The 21382-nt window shown below is 40.6% G+C and overlaps 2 protein-coding genes across 5 annotated transcripts in view; one reads left to right on the plus strand and one right to left on the minus strand.

Moving 5' to 3' along the window:
- The first annotated feature begins 271 nt into the window (after window positions 1-271).
- Window positions 272-2452, plus strand: ssr3 (signal sequence receptor, gamma). The gene is made up of 5 exons (XM_044032245.1): window positions 272-491; window positions 830-956; window positions 1285-1383; window positions 1684-1815; window positions 2150-2452. Exons 1-5 carry the CDS (start codon window positions 359-361, stop codon window positions 2214-2216), a joined length of 558 nt encoding a protein of 185 aa, XP_043888180.1. The 5' UTR covers window positions 272-358; the 3' UTR covers window positions 2217-2452.
- Window positions 2453-2611: 159 nt separating this feature from the next.
- The window catches only part of kcnab1a (potassium voltage-gated channel subfamily A regulatory beta subunit 1a), an 86529-nt gene continuing 67758 nt past the window's right edge, over window positions 2612-21382 (minus strand). For 3 of the 4 annotated variants that reach the window (XM_044032228.1, XM_044032227.1, XM_044032229.1), the window contains exons 4-14: window positions 15699-15778; window positions 15384-15428; window positions 14254-14298; window positions 12881-12924; window positions 12662-12748; window positions 10555-10640; window positions 9439-9559; window positions 9168-9262; window positions 7819-7939; window positions 7272-7360; window positions 2612-6599 (exon numbers count right to left, since the gene is read on the minus strand). In XM_044032228.1, the coding sequence (XP_043888163.1) occupies window positions 6510-6599; window positions 7272-7360; window positions 7819-7939; window positions 9168-9262; window positions 9439-9559; window positions 10555-10640; window positions 12662-12748; window positions 12881-12924; window positions 14254-14298; window positions 15384-15428; window positions 15699-15778 (903 nt within the window). In that variant the 3' untranslated portion in view covers window positions 2612-6509. Of the gene's footprint in view, window positions 6600-7271; window positions 7361-7818; window positions 7940-9167; window positions 9263-9438; window positions 9560-10554; window positions 10641-12661; window positions 12925-14253; window positions 14299-15383; window positions 15429-15698; window positions 15779-21382 lie in introns of all 4 variants that reach the window. The other variant, XM_044032226.1, reaches the window with a different exon arrangement.

Here is a 21382-nt window from a genome sequence, read left to right on the forward strand (position 1 = left end):
TTTTGACAGATTCACATCAGTGAATTGCAGATATCTGAAAATGTAGTTTTAACTCGCCAAAATGGCGTCACAGATGTATACATATAGTCAAACTTGGCTATATAATAGATGTTAAAAAAAGGCTCAATATACATAACATACCAATGCGCAGTGTAGCGTTACAGATGCAGCGTCTCTACTTCCTCTGGAGGGCAGCAAAGACACGGAACGTCCATGTTTTCATGTCAACAAAGAAGAGGAGAGCTGGCGTGTTTCCGGGTTAATGCTGACGCGTCCCTCTCTTTTCTCCTCGTACAGCGACGTGTCAGTCCTCCTGTGTTCAGACCTGAGCAGCTAACACACCGGTCACTCTACAGCCATGGCTCCCAAAGGCAGCAACAAGCAGCAGTCAGAGGAGGACCTGCTTCTCCAGGACTTCAGCAGAAACCTCTCAGCCAAATCCACCGCTTTGTTTTACGGGAACGCGCTCATCGTTTCTGCCATCCCCATCTGTGAGTACTGCTGCTAGCTTAGCCTAGCTTAGCTAAGTGATTTTTCGAAGCTGAGAGAATAGTATAAACTGACTTAATTATTATCATTATTATTACCATTACTATTATTAAGTGATCAAATTAGTTGCAATGCATTCTGGCTAAACTATTTATGACATTAAATAGAACAACACGGCGATACTGTAATTATTAAAGCTTTGATCAGCATCTTAGATCACAGATGGACACAGTTCCAACCAATAATCTTTGATGTGCCTGTTAAAGTTTAGCTTTTGATCTCGTCTTACTGCACCGACACTCATATTGCTTTTATTTTACAATGTGACTCTTTTTCACAGGGCTCTTCTGGAGGATTTGGCACATGGACCTTGTCCAGTCTGCAGTTCTGTACGCTGTAATGACTCTGGTCAGCACCTACCTGGTGGCCTTTGCCTACAAGAACGTCAAGTTCGTTCTCAAACATAAGTACGTGTCTCTTCTGTATTTTTAAACGTGGCTTATTTATTTATTCATCTTACTTAATATGTGTATGCTGTTTTCACACTGATAGGGATTCTCACAGAATACTGCACTTTAGCTTTATTTATATATAGAGAGATATTGAGAACACAAGTCATTGGCTGAGATACGTGTTACTATAGGCCTGTGCTGTCAGAGTTACTCACACATTATGTTTTATCTCGCAAGAATACCTACTACTGCATCTTAATCTAGACTTGATAATTTAAAGATTTGCTCCAAAGTATCAATGACAATTTCTCACCGATGCGTGTCGTTTGCGTTGGTCCTGCAGAGTTGCTCAGAAGCGTGAGGACGCTGTTTCCAAGGAGGTGACTAGGAAGTTGTCAGAGGCAGACAACCGCAAGATGTCCCGCAAGGAGAAGGATGAGAGGTGATTGATTTTCAAGTCTTCTTTTTTTCCAAGTGATTCGTGAATACACTGCTGTGTTGGAGATTTGTGTTTCGTAACAACAGCTCAGCTTAAATGTTATGATGTGTCTTCTCAGACTGCAGTCACTCAGCTGTGCATTGATTAAAGCTTTGATAATTACCACCTGGGTTAGCTGTTCAACCCCCACTGCAATCATCTTTCTAAAAAACAAAACTGTTTTTCTGTGGGCCAGCTTCTTAAGAGATACCCTGCCTAATACGGTCAATGAACAATATTTATGTCGTTTTCTCTTATGTTCAGAATCCTGTGGAAGAAGAATGAAGTTGCTGACTATGAGGCCACCACCTTCTCCATCTTTTACAACAACACACTCTTCCTGGTCCTCGTCATCGTCGCCTCCTTCTTCTTGCTAAAGAACTTCAACCCCACCGTGTATCCTTTCAGTCGTACATTTGAACATGTAAGATCAACAAGATCATCAGAATGAGAACGTATTGCTCAACATTTCCACAGCATAACATGCTTTCTTCAACAGATATGTTTGGAGAGTGACTTTTGTCTGCACCTTGGTTATGCGCATGCTCTCATTTTTTTTTATCAAGCTGAACAGAAAACACAACAAACTTAACAGTCACTTAGTCACTTTTTGTTGTTTCTGTGCATTTCTACACAAATTCTTATCTTTTCAAGCTTGATGTTGGTAAATGTGTTCTCTCCCAGCGCTGTCTTGATTCCTGTTTTTGCCTTAACTCACATTTTTTTCCAGCAACTACATTCTATCCATCAGTGCCTCCTCCGGACTCATTGCTCTGCTTTCCACCGGCTCCAAGTAAAGTCAGAAGCTGAAGGGACGAGGGATAATGGGGTGGGACTGGGAAGGAGGGAAGGACATGGGGTTAAAAAAAGAAAAAGGGGCAAACAGATTTTTTTTCACTGAGTTAAGGAATGGGGTTTGAAGAGAGACTGTGATATCACATTTCATCTTCATGAAATTCATGATCAAATGTCTGGAGGGTGTTTCTCCAGGTCTGTCTTCTGTTTTTTGTAACAAATAAAGCAACCAGGTATACTTGTGCTTCTCAAAGTGTGTCAATCAGTCCGCAACATAGCATTTCTGGGATCAATTTTAATGGTCTTGGCTAATTGTAAAATGTCACAAAAATGTTGTTCAGTGTCTCCCAAACTAAAATTGATCAAAGGCTTGGTCCACAAACCAACTACACTCAGATAGATATTCCCATTGGCATTGCATTTATTAATAATCACACTTTCGTAGTATGTACGGAGAAATCACTACCAGGAGAGGACATATTACACTGATGGTTTGCATTTTCAACAAAAACAATGAAACTCACTTCTCTTCCACTCATACACTCACATGTTGTAGACCACACTGATCTGTAGAAGAAGTTTGTGCTTCACACTGAGATCAGAATAGTTTTTTGGTTAAATTTAAATGAGACCAGTAAATCTGGTGATGAAGCGTATGCAACGCCTTGCAGGACCTTAAATGTTAATCTGTGAATTCGGCAGCAAAATGTGAATTGCTTCAGCCTTTGCTCAATTTTGGCCTTTGATCTGTTTCCAAGGCTGTGGAGCTGATTCTGATAACAAATTGAGAAGAGTCAAAGAGCAAACACCCGGAGTCACTGTTCTCATTTATCACAGATTTCCTCCAACTGTCACTGTAACAATTTACTTAAACACACTACAAATGAGTACATTGCTAGTTTTTCTCTAAAGTTTGTTACAAAGAAAATGTTTCCAGGAGGCAAACTGTTGTTTCATGAAGTCACTGACTGGTTTAATTGTCTGGTGTTGTTCCAGTATGATTGTTTTGGGGGAAGCAACCCAAAAAGGCTAGACAGGACAAAGCCACAGTCATGCACTGAGACTCCATGGACAAGGAAGACAATTCCTGGAAGCGTACACTTCCAGTTGTAATCTGCCTTGGATTAAAACATCTGCCAAACGGTTAATATATAATTCATTCTGAGCCAATTCCCCCAAAAGTTAACTGCTACACTGACTGTGAACTTAGTTTTGCCCAAGTGAAGTTAACAGATGACACGTAATGTAGCCTGGGTGATCTAACCATAATCTGTAGAAATATTGCTTTACTCTCACATTTGTATGAGGATAACATCCAATCACCATATAACAATGAAGACATCCCTGAATGTTGGACTCAAGTCAAGGCACTCCATCAAATGAAGAAGTCTATACACACAAAAAAATGGCATGTAACACACACACAACTGTCCTACATGGTCACTAATGGGCAGCTTGTTGACGTGCACAAAATGCACCACAACTACATGTGATGTCACACTTTTTTACCAATAACAGTTACAGCAAACAAAAACAAATGATTTTGACTCCAAAGCAAACATCCTCTTTGTACACCTAATGGCCACTTTATTAGGTACACCCGTTCAACTGCTTGTTAAAGCAAATACTTAGTCAGTCACATGACAGTAACTCCAATCATTTAGGGCATGTAGACATGGTCAAGATGACCTGCAAGTTCAAATTCAAACTGGGCATCAGAATGGGGATGAAAGAGGTGATATGAAGTGAATTTGAATTATAGGGTTTACAGAGAATGGTCTAAAAACGAAAAATCCAGTGAGCAATGGTTCTCTGGGTGAAATGCATGGATGATGCAAGAGTTCTTAAGATAATAGCCAATAACTCAGATAACCGCTTGTTACAACGCATGCAGAAGATCATCTCTGAACACACTACGCGTTCAGTCTTGAAGCAGAAGAGCACAACTTGATGCCACTCCTGACACTTTATTGAGAGTCATGTGTACCGAATAAAGTGGCTAATGAGTGTATACAAAACACATCGTCCACATTTTGGTATATTTTCATCAAGTACAGTGAAATAAATGTCTTAAGGCAAACATTTTTCCGGATGTTTGTGTACATGGCTAATAATTTGCGTGGCAATGACGGTCAGGTCGCCCTCATTTGTATTCACCACCAAGCCAAAGCAAACAGTCACAATGAAGCCTATTCATCTGTCAAAGCCATGCTACTTTAAATAAACAATGAACTGGCTGCTGCTTGTCGATGTTTATTCCAATATGTGTGTAACAAGGTTTTGGCAGAAGCATCAGGAGCTGTGATGTACCGAAATTTCCTTTGATTAAAATCAGGAGTGTTTGTGCTCCCAGTCAACAATGGTGCACCAAGGACAAACCAGTGAGTCAGCTGGAACCCAGCCAACATGTCTGCTAGATCTCTATGATGGCTTGTTTTCCAGATGCAAAAGATTCAAGGTAAAGTCTTTAAACAATGCTCCAAGCTCGTTACTCATAACAGAAGCCCATTCTTTACATAATGCCATTATCACGACAGATTCAATGATCTGACTGTATTATGCAAAAATAAATCAATCAACCCTCGCACCACTTGGATGAAGATAGGTAATATAAAACGTCACGCTGGAGGAGAAAAGAAGATTCAAACACTGCAAACCATGCAGCGACACTGCAGAGGAGCAATAAAAGAACTCTATTTACATCTTATTTATATTATGTTAGCCTAACAGTACAGGGAAGTCCTCATATGCAAGAGAGGCGTCTTTATAGTTACAAGGTACGCCATAACAGTTTATGTACACGTATCATTTTCTAACAAAAACAACATCTCAGAATGTCAAAATAAATGTCATATTTGTTAACTGCTCTAGAATAAATACTGTAATCTTTGTCACATCCTAAATACTTTGCCTTCATGCCACATTGTGCCATTATCAAGCTGTTTTTGCAGTTATTACAAAACATGACCACCAGGGGCCAGTCATCCTTCCATTATAGAGAGAGAGTAAGTCCCAAAAGGTTAATTGAGGCAATCAGCGATGAAAGTTCAGTTGACAAGCAAGAGAGAGGACAAATCCATACTGAATGCAATCAAGGAGACAGGTAGTCTGTTTTTTTTTGTTTTGTTTTTTAAAGCATTATCTCTCTAAGATCAAGTAAAGCTAAGGAGCGGTTTGTCAAACAACATGCTTCACTCTCTGCCCCCGTCTGCTGACCAAGCCTACAATATCCCACAATCCTTTGCTTCACAGTACATTATTTTGACCAAACTCGCTTTGGTCATTTAATTATGTGCTTTGCTGAAAATGAAATAAAAGAGAAATGCACCCTAGAGTAGGAGACACATGCATGTGCTGGATAATATGCTCAGGAAACGCAGTCTAATATCTACTGAATGCTATTCTGCACTAAACTGAATACACAGCTGGATATTTGGTAGGTATAGAAGTTACATTTGGTGGATATTTGAAAGCAGACATTTGTTTATTGAGGCCTCATTCATTCATTATGATTGCAGCCTGAGGTACCATCTGTTTTAAAAGAAAAACAAGTCTAAAGAGCTTTAATGTATTCAGTAATGGGACATTAATAAAAACCTGTGTTCACTTTGATTTTTGTGCTCAAGTGATTTTAATTGTGGGTGCAAGTTTGGATATTAGAGAGGAACACTTGACACCAAGGGGACTGAGTCATCGGCTGAGTGATAAAGTGAATAAGTAATGCAGTTTACCATCTATTCTCCAGATGACATTGAACAAGACAGTTGATTTAAATCCTCCTGCAGTTCTTTTTATTTCATAACAACTCCAAGAGAAGCTGATTATCTCTAAAACTAAAACTACTTAGCCTTAATGTGTTGAATTTAGAAATGAGGCCTCCAGATACAGTTGAAACGGGGATAGACTGCTCTAAATAATGTCAGCATGGCACTGGATCTGAACGTCAAAAACAGGCTGGACACAGTTCTGCATAGTAACATGTGAACAGGCTTGTGCAGAACAAGGAAAGGAAAAGTTCCAATACACACAGATAGCTTTAAAGATGTTTTATGCTACAAAGAGCGAAGTTTGTCAAGCATTTCTCTGTGGGCTGAGCTGCACTGGACCTGAGATGAACCTGGTGGGGCTGATCTGAGCAGGACAAGTCTAAGTCAGAGATGTGACGCTGGGCTTTGCAAAGTTGTCTGTTCCAGGCTGTTCCAGAGTGGGGGCCCAAGGAGTGAGCCATAGACAGTTTAACATTGAACGGTGGATCCATGGTAGTAGTATGAGGAAGTAGGTCAGTACTGTCTGGTCTAAGAGCGGTAGTCCTTCTTACTGTACGGTCGGTTGCCAAGGATGTGGTCAATTTCAGTCACTACATGAGAGGTCATCTTAGGAAGGACCTGGGTACGTGAGAGAGGGAGAGAGCAAGACATACATCATACTTTCTTAAAATTCAGAGATGTCCAGATTCAAAACTTGAACTATTAGGCACAAGGGCTGAAGAGTCTGCAGGCAACAGGGAAGCTTTGGGAGCTTTGGGTCAGAAGGATTAATGATGTCCTTATTACTGAGAAATACAGATAGCAGTTTCTTATCCACCATGCAATAGCATCAGGGAGACCATCAAATGTATTCTGCAGCAGGACAACGACCCCAACGCACAGCCAATTTCAACTATTTTAAAAGGTAAAGAACAAGGAGCCTTGATCTCCCCTGATGTGTGTTTGTGGGATTACGTGATTTAAACCAGCCTACATCCACAGAAGTTCTGTGGTTAGTTCTCCAAGAAGTTTTGGAACAACTTGGCTGCACAGTTCCTGTGATGTTTTGGAGAAAAAGGGTGATCATATATTGATTTGATTTAGATTAACTCAGTGTGCAATTGATAAAAATGTATTTTTGTGAATGCATTCCTACTGTACGAGATTTCTTTCCACGCCTGCCTGAAACATTTGCACAGTGCCGTAGACTAGGAGGAGATTTTAGATTGTCAATAAATAGAACTGAGAGATAGCAGAGGATGCTGCTGAAGAAACACAGTGTGTGTGATGTGCATCTCTACATGTTCCCACCTGTATGGCCCCAAGATTTTCTGTGAGCTGTTCAGGGTTGGAAGTTCCCAGAAGGACTGAGCTCACGCCTTCATTCCTGAGACACCACGCTGGAAGAAACACAGAGGGTGATGTTCACACAGCGGGCCACTTGATGGTGCACTCCTGCTACTCATCAGACCCACAACAAACCTTGGCTCTCTCTCGCTCTCTCTCTCGTGACAATTTATAAAACAGAACAAACTCAGGGCTTTCATTTGGGAGACCAAACTGAAACATAATATTAACACTTACTACCATTTATTTCAGAACTAGCAAAGCAAAATGCATATCTTTTTCACTCTGGGTAGTTCAGTAATGTCATCTGTGCATGGTAATGCGTTTTTAAACACAAATACAAGTAGAACTCTCATGTCACTGGGAGAAGAGAGTGGGTACTTTACTTTCCTTTAAAAAGATTCCTGGCTGACTGACTGACCTGAGCAGTCCTGCATCAAAGACCTGGCTCAACACTACCTTCATGGTATTTGTTGTAAGAAAGTGCAGCGGGGCAGAAAAGCCTTCTTACCCACAGCCAGCTGAGGCAGTGTGCAGCCCAGCTTTTCTGCAATGTGGTTCAGTTCTTTCAGCTTTGCCTGTTGCTTCCTTCCGTCCTCACTTATTATTTTCTCCTTTAGCCACTGGTATGACTGGAGCGGGAGACAAAGAAGAATGGGGGGAAAATGAGAAGTCTGAAGAGAGAAATGTCACGGAGAAATCAATCGGTGGACTCCATGTGCTATATACAGGACTTTATTTGGTCAAATTGTTTATTTCAATAAAGATGAAAATTCACTTGTTTCTTCCACATCCATCATGGTTAGGATGGACAATAAGGTTTTGAACTTTTCAGACTTTGTCTCTCTGACTATTTGAACGCTCAGCTTGTCTTTTTATCACATCTGTTTTTAAGTGGATTAAACAAACAAGATAAAAGATGATACCTAATGAAGTTTAAAGCCACTGGTAGTTACTGTATGTATATGTTCAAAGCTGCTTCCTCTTTCCTTGTGTTCCAAATAACGTACAGTGCAGCAAACCGTAAACTGTATACTATTATCACTGTACTGCGTGAGCTAAGCATCTGTCTAAACATAGCACAGGGAGTCAGAGAAGATAATGGCCGAATGATTCCCATCTCATTCTACAGTCCTTTTTTGGCCACAGAGTTTTATCTGTAATATAACAATAGTGTGATTTCTCATGCAGCCAATGTCATTGTTGTTATTGTTGTTGTTGTTGATATGGCAGCACACAGGATGTGACACAGCAGTCTGCTGCTGGAAATCTTTGCAGAAGAGGAGGAGGAGGAGGTTACGTAATGGGGATGACCTCGATCAGATAGCAATCAGATCTTGTTGCGGACACTGGAGACGAATGTTAAAACCAGGTGTAAATGCATGTGGTGAAGTGAAGTGAATCTGATCACGAAAAAGTGCATACTAATGTCAAGTGTAAAGGGGGCCAATGTCGCAGGTCCCTTCCCCAAAAAAATCAGATGTCAGCTGACTACTGTGTTTTTAATTCAGTGGTTTATGATGACGGGCCACTGCTGAGGTGGGATGTCATTCTTTTCTTATTTGCATTCCACTGTATGGCTGGTTTGTCTTTTCAGGCTGCTGTAGAAAAACACCACTGCAAGATGGCGGACTACATAAAGCCCTTATGAAAGGCATTCTACATCAGAAAGGCTTATTCTAAGGCTACAAAAAACAACCTTTTTTTGTTCACTTATACATGTATACAAACACACTTGATGCTCAATGCTACACACTGGAGCTTTTATGAATCTGTTATGAATCACTGCCATCACGTCACATGTTTATTTTGGGGACAGAGCAGAAAACCCTCAGCTAACATCAAAGTGCGTCTCCCTACCTTCATGGAGGCTCGCGAGGTCTCAGGAATGCCATTTTCATATTTTCCTGTGATGATGCCGCACGCCAGCGGTGACCATGTCATTGCTCCAACTCCTGTCATGCAAGTTATACACAGGAGAAGAAGATGATGCATCAAAGGAGGAAATTATGGTTAAGGATTGATTATTTATTTCTAAAAATAGTCTCATCTTGCACAGACAATTTTTAGAACAAGTGGACAGAAAACACTTGACAATCAGGCTGTGATTGACTACAGCCACAGCACTTGCCTATCTTGTGATAAAGTTCCGGCAGTTGCACTTCTACTTTCTCCCTCTGGAAGAGATGATACTCTGCCTGCTCACAGACCGGAGGGATCAGATTGAACTGTCTTGCCACTGAATACGCCTCCTGGACATAAAAACAAAATGACAGAATGAGAGCAGAAGGATAACAACCGGTGATGTTGGAAAAGGATAACAGTTTACAAGAGATAGATCGTGATGAGATACAGTCGGGGAAAAGATGGGAGAGGACGAGTGTTTGTGGAAGCAATCTTTAAACACTTTAGTTTGAATGTTTCCTGCTTTGGAACACGTGTCAGGGTGTCAGAGACGTAGTTTGGAGGGGAATGATCTACACTTGCATAACACGAGTGTAATGTCAGCACCATCATCTCCTGGTACAAATTACCAGCTGCCCTTCTGTGCTGCAACCCGTGACATTCGCCTCCAGCCTGTGTGCACGTTGAACATGTGTGCATCTGCAGCAATGCGTGCAAGTGTGCCTGCCTTGTCACGTATGCTGAAAAGCTGTATTTACCTCCCCCCCCTTCATTACTGATGCCATCTAAATTACACAGCTTTCATCTGGGCTTGTGTTCTATAAAGATATCTTCTCCCTTTCACTGTGATCACAGAGTAAATATCAACACATCACACTGTGCTTAGAGGCCAGCGTGTTAAAGAGACCAGTGAGAGGGAGAGAGATGAGAGAGAGGGGAGTAGACATCAGGTCTTTGACTGTCTAATTAATTTCGCAGAGCTAAAACTGGAGGTTGTTTGCTTCTGACAAGACAAGGAGGGAAGCACATCCCTGAAAACCATGCCTACCATGACTGTGCACAAGCCAATGTGTCCAAAATAAATGGTAATAATCAGCTCAAAGAGAGTTAAGGTGTAGTTTCATTATTTTAGTAAGTAGCTTCTTGCTTCTGGACCAACAGAACAAATAGATCACACACTACAGTGGAGTGAAAGTTTCCTGCGATAAGGAATTTATTTCAACCCTTTCTTCTTGTTGTGCAGTAAAATCAACATTAATTGAATTTTCATTATTCTCTTTCTGCAATGATCCTCACTCAAGTAGACATTTATTTGTTACACAAAGAGTTCAATGATGCTCACCATGATCTCCATGGCCGTCCACCGTGACGTTCCCCAGTACATTGCCATGCCTTGGTTTATCACATAGGTCATGGCTCGAACGATCTCTGGAGACACACAAACACAACAGGTTTATGTTATGCTTCTCTTTCCAGAAATACTTGTCTGTGGCTCCCAAAAACAACAAAACAAATTTAGATTTAAAATCATTTTAAATACATGTCAGCGTAGAGGGTACTTTAGACCATGTTTTTTATGCATGCATGCACCTAATGGCCACTTGAGAATGAGCAGAAGATCTACTGAAACAATAAGAAAGCTCAAAACAACAAGTCAACAGAAAAAGGACGAAGATCACAAGAATAAAACAAATAGCATCAACTTTTTAAATTATGACAAACTAACAAACCCCCGCTGATTACGTTCATACGCTGCATTTTTAATGATAATTAGCAGCCCCAACTCTGCTGACTGCAGGAGCCAACAGCAGTCAGAGCCAACACAAACTCAGTATGAAGCCATCATTAAGGTTATTCATCTCTCCCTGTACTCACTCCAATTACAATGCAATCGTTCACTGTGGCAGGACCCTGGTATTTCACTCAGTATAACTGGTTCTTGGCAAGAGAGCAGATTATGTGGGTGAAGCGGGTCAGGAGAGAGTATTGGCAAAAAACAAAAAAGTTTACAAAGAACTGTAGGTAGATAAAGAAAAGCCAGGGAGCAAATAAGCACCAATTATTTATTCACAAGGACCTAAAAAGACCGAACGCAGGTTTTCATTTTCCCTTCAGTTTGGTAAGTGATAATTAACAGGCTAAAACACAGACGTCTAACTTAATATCATCCTGTCAAAGGGAATAACACAGTATTGAGACAAGCATATAATTGTCTGTCTCTCTCCTATATCTTGTTGCTCCTGTCCTCTTCACCATCTCCTGTCCTGCCCTCCTGCCGTCCAACCCACCGAGTCCTTGGCATCACACTGAGTCCACTTTTAAATGCTACTTGTCTCAATTTCAAGCCGACATAACAAGAGAGAGAGCAGCGGGAGGAGGGAAGTTGATGCATTAGCGCCAATACAAAGAGGTTGGCGGCAGAAATCTAACAGTGAAGGATAAGAAAAACTGTAAAATCAAAGTCTTTGTGTGTAAGAAGAAAATCAAGCGTCTGCAGTGGAGATGCATTAAGATGCAGACGCTGAAAATGGGAGAGGAAGCTGACGACAGGCCGTGTCAGAGTGGATACTTTTCTCTCGCCAGGGACGCAACATGGGGATTCACTTTGTCAGTGGATATTTAAAGTATGGAACTTTTTTTTCGCTATTCTCGCCTTGTCGTCGCCTCTGATCATGTGATAACTCTTGGGTGCTGCTCTCAGGCAGACACACGTTCACTTTCACTCTCCGTCTGTGGCTGACATGTTTTAAATTAACCGAATGGATTCAATGTTTATAAGAATTAAAAAAGATGTGTTCATGAATGCAGTTTAACACCGTCTTATTTATAGGACACTAGTGTAGTGTTTTGAACTGGGATTGCATATTTTACATATATCACATGCACGGGATATCACAAATTATCCCATGCATCTTATCCAGTCTTATCCAGATTATCTACACAGTTAGATTAGGCTACTTAAACATATTTAAAAGTCCAATTGAAGGAGCGTTAAGTACACAGAGCCAGAGCCTAATTACCATTACAAGTTCTCATTGATTGGTTGTAAACACTAAGTAATTGGTACAAAGAGTAAACCAGCAGGTAATTGGATGAACCTGAAGAACACATTTAATTTAAAATGACTAACGAGAACACTGCTAATGCACATGTCGAAAAGCACAGTGAATGACAGCATGTGGACATTTACAAACAACGCTCACATTTCTAGCTATGGATGAAGCTGGATGACATATTGACTACATTAAGAAAAAAACAAAAAAACATTTTCAACCCAAGACTGTCTCCAGTGTGAATTACAAAACAACAGCAAGTGGCAATACAGTACATATAGAATTTGGAGGAAGGAAATGTGACTTCAGGAAGAACAGTAATGTAGCACATAGTGAATGCCTAGATAAGAAGCATCACTACCACTTGACTGACATCATTAATGACATGTGACTCACCCTCCATGGGAGTATTGCTGTCCGGGCGGTTGGCAAAAACTACATCCACATACTCTAACTGCATCCTCTGTACAGAGCCTTTCAGACCTGAGGGACAGAGAGATGTCGTAAAATTGATTGAACTGACACAATAAAAACTGAGCACAAAAGCATAAAGTTGCTGTTTTTTCATTATGTGTGTGTGTGTGTGTGTGTGTGTGTGTGTGTGTGTGTGTTCACCTTCAATAATGTGCTTTCTTGACAATCCTCTCTCTGTCTCTGCTCTAATGGAACAAAACACAAAGACAAACAAAATGAGATGCAATTTACACGTGTTTGTGAATGTGTGCACAACTTCTCTTCTTTCAGCCTTTTCATTTACTTTACGATGACTGCCTTTACCATTATCTGAACTTCCTGGCACTTCATTAATGACTTGAAAATACTGCAGGGTAATTTTCAATTAGTTTTAGAACCTCTGCAGTGCGACACAATACGTGGTTTAAGTAAAAACCTGTCTGATACGCACCAGGACACTTTCAATAGCTCGGCATAATAATGCCTTAAAACTCCAGAGGAGGAAAATGACTCTCATACAGGACTGAAGGAATACTCAGGAATAACTTATTCACTTATCAACAGAACTGGTTGGAAAGTTGTGTTGGTTGCAACATTATGTGACATGATGATGTTGCTCATAACAGAGAAATCTACCAGAAAATATGCCAACAATTAACAAACAATTTAAATACCTTATGTTCAATTATATTGTCAAAATACCAAGCCATAGTGAATGCTGAAAAGACATAATCAAGTCGATTGCTTTGTGTTATTATCGGGGTAAACTGATTGATCGGTGTAATTACACCATCTGTGCTTAGCTTCACTTTCACTGTGTTATTTTGTCTGCCAGCAGGAATTAACTCTACCAAAGGGTTGATTTGAGAGTCTGTCACTGTGCAACCAAACCAGAAAGAAATCAGTGGTTTCATGAGCAATCAGCAGCTTTGCTAGGTGGAGGACAGTGTGGAAACTCTACCCAGCAAAAGAAAAAGAGCATCATGAGTCAAAGAAAGTGAGAATGAACCTCAAACAGACGTCCACTTGATCTCAACATGTGGAATTTGAGGCTTTGAGGTCAACATCCAGTTTTTGGTTAGTAACATGATGGTGGGACCAACATTTGGAAAAAAGCTGCTTGTGTCCATTTCAAATTGTCCATTACCAATTAATAATTATTCTAACTGAAATCACAGTTTGACACTACCCAAGCAGTAAAGTCAGCAAAGGCTGTAATTTAGTACACATCTTAAGTAGTGCATCTGACCCAGTGTTCACACTTACATGTCAAAGGTCCTGTTACGTAACATGCGGGAAGCCATTCATATCTCCAAGTTCTCATCCTTGCATTAGAATAAAATAACCTATAACAGTTAATATTTAACTGATGCTTTACTTAAAAATGATTCAAATCACCATATTTGACACTAAATATCTTTTACCCACATTGTCCAGTCTTACAGCGTTGTGTGAATGAATGGTCAACTTGTGGTGTTGTTGTATATGTGTAATTTGTTCTCAAATCTTAATGAGTTTTAACTTCTCTTACTTACTTTCCTCCCCAGTAGAGTTTAGTTGTAATGACCAAGCTGGATCGCCTGTGAATATACAGATGAACACACAGAAAGACACACTGAGTGACACACACACACACTGCACTGTAGAGGCTCAGTTTGTTATTTTCTTTAGCTACAGTGTATCAGAGCTCTGTGAATGTATCACTTATTTCAAATATCGCACATTTAATCAAGTTATATGTCGTAAAAGCACATCAAATAATTATCTTCTCTCTAAATAATGCATGTTTATTTTCATTATATGGTCCCAGTATTGTAATAGCTGTCCAAGACCATACATGTCTTCAGCATCACAAAACCTAACAGAGGAAACACAATATTAAAAACTTCCTCCTGTTTATGTACAACTGATATTTATGTGTACTGTGATCCCCATCAAAGTCCTACCAAATCTGAACAAGTGGTGAAACTGATCTTCATCCCTCAGTACCGTGTGTTCTTCTTTCCCCCCTCGTAATAATCTACTTAATCCATGACGACATGTCAGGCTCACTGTGTCTGTGCTGCTGCAGCAGCATCAAACCGCCTCCTGCTGTAATCTAGTCCTCTCCCTCGTACATGACACGTAGCTGCACGATGATGGAACAAAACAGCCAGCACAGCAAGAGAAGAGCAGCAGCTGACTGCTCCCATGTGAACTCTGCTGCATACTGACACATTTAGAGACTGATGGGGTGGTGTTTTTTTGTACTGGAATGCTTAGAGTGGTCATCAAGAGCAGAAAATGACAATACAGAGCATTTACTTACTAGAAACAGGCTCCATCAGTTACTTCCTGTTACTAATAGTTCCTGTTAAAGTCAAACATGTTGTCTGATAGACATCTACCAATTTTTGAATTTACAAATGCAATCACAAATGTAAGGTAGTAATTTCATCCCAACGAAATTTAAATTTCTTTTTAATGTTAATGTGACTTTCTCCTCACAGTCTCTGGGCAGAAAATGAAGACATGTGTGTGTTTATATCGCTCTATATCTCAGCATCACTAGGTATGCTTCCACGTCCAATGAAATCACCCACTTGTTCCACAGCCACACACACAGTCCTTCTCTGACTTTCTCCATGCACACAGTGATGAAGCAGCACATTAATGTCATCATTACCTCCAGCATTTCTTCTTGATAATGTTTCCTAGAATGACTTCGGCCCTGGGAGGAGACATAAATGAGGTGACGTTATTAAACTGCAGTTTGAATCCATTACATTTCCCTGCACAATATCAATCATGCGATTCACTCGCTGTCATTACACCAAACACAGTCAACGTTTGTTGTAAATGTACATTTGGACGAGTGCGTGACACTCCATACCAGCCAGCTGTGTGTGAAACTATAGTCGAGCATTACTAGATTTCAGTGGAACAGGTTGTTCTGAGCGCAACTGAACTGCACAGAGACTGAGTGTTGTATGACACCCACCTGCCTCCTGCATAGACCTCAGCTGTGTCGAACAGATTGACTCCATTCTCATATGCAATGGTCATTAGCTGCTCTGCAACCTGGTAACACACACACATGGAGAGAGGGACATAAAAAAGGTGTGCTTGTTTCCTGTCAAAGAAACCAATCATTAAAGTGCTGCAGTTCAATAGAAATATCAACGTAGGTACCAACATATTTGTCAAATGCATTTTTCACAGTAATATAATGTAAGGCGATACCCATGCTACTATGTTGTCATTTGAAAATTGAACATTTCCCACTTAGGGAGTATCTCAGCTCCCCATGGAAATGAATCTGCATCCATACCAACACCTAAGAGTGTGTATCACATGAACTTCCAGCTACACTGGGCGTGCACATAAACAGGAAACTGACTCTCTGGTCTATAGTTGTTTGGAAAAACAACAACAGTGAGAAGGAAGTGCAAGGATTCCTTTAATTAGACAGGTGACTATGTGAGAGTTAAGGGAGTTTCTTTCACAAAGTAGATTATATTCTATGCTGTAGATGAAATCTTGTCAAGGGAGAAATGTGGCTCAGCAGCATTGCATGGTAGTGTGTAGGATGACTTTAGAAACCTGGTAAAGTACAGCTTAAATGGTAAGGGGTTAAAGCCTGGAGGGTGTTTGGTGTTTCCTCAGGGACAGAGGGACATTTGTATATTCTATCATTCCTCTGAAAACAAGCAAGACTATCAGACCTGAGTGAGGTATATAAATGACACTGGTCGTCGGTGGGGACAAGAAACATTTATCCCATCAAAGTACTTAATAAGTGGGTTTTTGGAGCAGCAGAAATGACTTCTGGAACTTTGTTGGTGCTTCTTTGTGTTTTCAGTCTTTACCTGCTTGCGGCTATCTCACTTTTTGACGTTTTGACATATAATCAAACAATTCCATTGTGCAGTGTAAGAATGACACAAGATCTAAACACAGAGTGTCATGTGGACGCTTAATCAGCTTTGTGTGAACAAATTTGACAGTAGTTTGGATGTAACAGACATGTATTAATACGTCAAAGTCATGCACTAAAGTTTTAAACCAAATAGAGTTGAATAGATGCAGCCTAAGACCGTGGCCTACTTCAGGACAATACACAAACAGGTGCAAACTCTCAGAGACCTTGTAAAGAGAGCGAGAATATATAGGAATACAAGTACTATATCATTAATCACTGGTTTAAGACTTTTATGGTCTATTGTACAGTAGAAGTTTGGTACCTAGTTTCTCCCCAGCACTCACACCTGCTTTCTCACAATTTTTCATCCAGGATTTCTGGAGAAACAACATGCATTCAATGCAGGGGAAAATAATTACAGTCACCCCACTCATGCAGAACACAAAATATGAAGAGTTGGCATTTGCTCTGACCCTGACACTCTCCACAAGGATGTGGCAAAATCAGCATGATTGATGATGAAAATGGGTAGTGATTATGAATAAGCTGTGACCTGTAGAGTCCACAGGTGACGACCAGAGGTGTGGTTCATGAACAGCGGACATGCTGCACTGACACACAAAAAAAAATCTATTCATGCACAGAATGTGTTAGCTACTGAATACACTTCAATAAGCACAGTGTGTCCTGCAGAATAGGCTGCAAGAGTGCTGCTTTATTCAGGACTGAAGTCATTCATTGTCATTGTATAGGACAAGCAAATGATTTTATTACAACTGCAGATGTGCCTTAAAATCTCAAGGCACAAAATCTGAGGCATAAAAGAACACACAAAAAAATTATACTTTAAAAGCAGAGTTCTATTATTATCCAACAGTACAAAAAAGATATATAACTACATACAGAAAAATAACTTCAAACAAGTCATCACAAATGTGCCATTATTGCCAGTTTAAGTGTAGCCAGGAGAGAAGTTATTGGACATATTAATAACTTATGGCACAGTCTGAGCTTGTAGAGTTCAGCAGGTTAATGGCAGTTGGGGATGCTGTTTTTAGTCAGTTTGTGCATGTGTGGCCTAATCTGAGGTGCCCGTGTGATGGGTGGAGCGCAAACAACTAATGTTTAGAACAACTTATGTCTTTTTTGTCTTAAGTTTTATGAGAGTGTTCAAGCCATGGCAACTAAATGCCAATTGCGTACTGTGCCGTTTCCCTGACACACTGCAGGGCTTTTTAGCAGCTTTGGCACAGCTGCTGTACCAGGTGGTCAGGATGCTCTCTGTGGTGCATCTATAAAAGTTGACTACTGGCTTCTGAAAAGTAGAGGCATTGTTGTGCTTTACCTACTATCACTGAGGTCTTCTGTGATTGTGACTCAAAGACCCTCGAAGCTGAGGACCCTCTCCACTGTCTCTGTTGTGATATGGAAGTGTTCTTTTAGTGCTTCTAAAGCCCACAATGACAATTGTAGAGTGTTGTGTGTTTGTGTTGATATTTGTGTACAAAAATGTGTTTGTCTGGGTCGTCTGTGTGAACGCCTGGCAGTGCATGTGCAGTATGTAGGTGTTGTGCAGTTTCACTGGTGTCAGACAGCAGAGGAAAAAATTATATAACCTCCTCTTTGTGAGAATCTGTCTCAACCTTCTTCAACCCTTTCCCAGTCATCAGCACCGACCAGGCAACACTTCCATCCCGAGTGAAGTGCTGATACAATAATATAAACTGTGTTTAAATACAGTATAGACACAATAAAATAGCACAAGGTTAAATGAAGACATTAGCTCTACGTTGGCATAGAAGAGACAAGAATGTTAATCAATTTGCTAAAAAACAGAATTAAGGCACAATTAAAAAAAGATGGTACAGTGAGCGGAAACAGTAGTTGTTGTGTAATGCGTTGACAAGACTTCTTGCCCTGTGAGAAACCAGACTGCAGGCTGCATTCACAACGGCGAAAATCAAAACTTCTATCATTTCCTCTCAGGTTACAAAAGATAAAAATGCTTTGGCAAAAGTTCTGGTGAAAAGATGCCGGAGTGAAAAATCCCTACTGAAGAGAAGTGGCTGAGAAGAAATGTTTGAAAGTAAAAGGACAGAGGGAACAATGTCCACATCTCCTAATGGCACATTCCATCTACAAGTCCCAGAGTGCCATTAAAGCAAACAGAGCAGAATGAAAAGACAGAGCCTTATAATGGGGAGGTGAAAAATAGGAGGGGGAGTTAGTAACGGAGAGGAAGATTTGGGACAGGGCCATGAAAGAGAAAATGATCATGTTCAACCAAACTGATTTCTGCTGAGAGGAGATTGGAAACAGCTGTTTACAACCAAGGAGAAGTTTGGGATAGAGAAAACGTGTGAAGTAAATAAAGACAATTTAAAAAGGTGGAACACAGTGGGTATTAAACTTTTATGCTGAAGAGACACAGACAGACAGAGACACAGACAGCAGGGGCAGCAGTGTCGGTATTTAAAGCGTGACTGATTGGACTTCAGTGATTGCTTATTCACGACGTGTCTCCAAAAGGTCAGTTGCTGTCAAGAGCTTACATTGACTTTCATAAGGTCAGAGGATTGTGTTGGTAATGAAGCATCGACGCTTACTCACATTTTTGACTCCCTCTCACCTCAGGCCGCTGTGGATGAACTGAATGTGACCGGATATGATCTTCAGATGGTCGCATAGTTTTGAAGGAGAAATAAACTGCTGAAACAGTAAGAGGTTCACTGTATAATCTGGCCCGCGACATCTTCACTCTGGCTCAGCTCAAGTGACAAATGACACGTGCACATCTGTCCGTCCTGGGAGAGGAATCCAGCACTTGCTGAGTTTTCTCCCATTTTTCCCCTGGACAAGGTTTTTTGTGGAGATTTTGCTCACTCAATTACAGTCTCAAACCCTTTCTATTAGTTCCTATTGTTGTTCATCATTTGGGGGAAAAAAATATGTATGAAGAATTTTTGACTTCTGGGTAGCAGAAAAAGTTTGAGAAGCACAGAACTGGTGCAAGTCCAAACAGTTTCCCAGCTGTGCTGAAGCAGAGCAGCCTAGAGGGATGATGTGTCTGACTGATGGCACTGACACTGGACTGAGGACACTCAAAAAGAGAGAGAGAGAAGAAGGGAACCAGGCTTTGAGTGTATGATGTGAGTTGATGGCACAAAGCCCTGAGGTAAGAAAAATAATCCTGTTACATAAGCTTACTTTGTCCTCCGGGCTGAGCTATGTTCTCTTGTCTCTTAGTGTCCCTCTTTGTGTGTGTGTGTGAGTGTCTGTGTAGGGACTGCATGTGATGGCCGATGCCAGAGCCCCAGCAGCAACATCAAAGCATATTAGACTTTATCAACATGAGTGTAGGGAGGACATCAGTATGTGTGGTGTTCACATATTGACCGTCACTATGTCTCTTCTCTCTTACAGCAAACAGTTGAGTGAATTTAACATCATCACACCTAGAGAGTGTAAAAGGTTGGAACTTTTCACATCTTAAAAACAACCACGTCTTCTCCTTAAAGCATGAAAAAAAACAACAACAGAGAAAATATAACTAACTGAGCCTGCCAGAGAGTTGACAGCCAGCCAACTGCAGTGTGATCAAGGTTAAGCATCACAGCACTAAGTTAGGAAAAAGAGAAAACAATGATAAATGTCCCATAGTCTATGTGACTATGGGACATTTATCATTGTTTTCTTTGTCATTGTGTGTTTTGGTTCATGACTTCTTCTCATCTGACCAGCTGTTGAAGATGCAGGAGTTAATGATCATAGCTTTTCTTTGATTTAAATTAAGTGAAATTACAGTATTTAAAAATACAGAATTAAGACACAATTAAAAAAAGTAACAGACGGTACAGTGAGCGGAAACAGTAGTTGTTGTGTAATGCGTTGACAAAAGACTTCTTGCCCTGTGAGAAACCCGACTGCAGGCTGCATTCACGACAGCGAAAATCAAAACTTCAGTTAATACAGCCGAGAATGATCCTGTATATATTAAATTGTGCTTCATAACTGCTGTAGCTGACACGGCTTGACTTCGATGTCCTAATAAAAGTTTATGTTCATTCAGAAACATTCACCTATTCAAGTGCTGATGTCTTGGCAGAGAATGACGTCTATCTCCTTCTGTTTTTGTAACCAGTCTGGCTCTTGCATTTGCATACCGTTGGACCCTGTATATAAACATGCTGTGTGTTTGAACACTCTGAGATGTCCTGGACACGGACAATTCCAACTTCCAAGTTCTTCTCAGTTCAGCTCAGACCTGTATTGTCCCTCAAGGGGGAATTTGGTTTGCATCAGCATAACCTAAAGAGAAGCAGCCCTCTGTATAAATTGGATCCAATACTTCCAGATGGATTGTTAAAAGTCGAAGGCCGGCTCAGCAAGTCCTGTATGCCAGCAGAAGCCAAGAACCCGGTTTTTATACCAAAAGATTCTCACTTCACCACTCTGATACTGAGAGATAGCCATGAAAAAAATGGACACTGTGGAAGAAATGATGTTGTCCCAGTTGTGCGAAAGAGTCTGGTTCCCCACAGCAAATTCCAAGGATAAGGAAGTTTCAGAGGTCGGAGCCAGAGGAAATGAACAAAAAATGTCCGACTTGCCCAAAGACAGACTTCAGCCAGACAAACCACCATTCACACATGTTGGCATAGACTATTTTGGACCATTTTTGCTTGTCTTTTTGAAAAGAAAAGAGGACGTTGTGTGAGATCACTCACACACTGGACACCGACTCATGCTTGAATGCAATCAGA

The sequence above is a fragment of the Solea senegalensis genome, linkage group LG8 (genome assembly GCF_019176455.1).
Source record: "Solea senegalensis isolate Sse05_10M linkage group LG8, IFAPA_SoseM_1, whole genome shotgun sequence".
Lineage (NCBI taxonomy): Eukaryota > Metazoa > Chordata > Actinopteri > Pleuronectiformes > Soleidae > Solea > Solea senegalensis.

Excerpts from the sequence above, each read along its gene's own strand:
- ssr3 (XM_044032245.1), top strand. The coding sequence starts at position 359 with ATGGCTCCCAAAGGCAGCAACAAGCAGCAGTCAGAGGAGGACCTGCTT. Across the intron at positions 957-1,284 it reads AAGTTCGTTCTCAAACATAA|AGTTGCTCAGAAGCGTGAGG; the intron begins GTACGTGTCTCT and ends TTGGTCCTGCAG. Across the intron at positions 1,816-2,149 it reads AAGAACTTCAACCCCACCGT|CAACTACATTCTATCCATCA; the intron begins GTATCCTTTCAG and ends ATTTTTTTCCAG.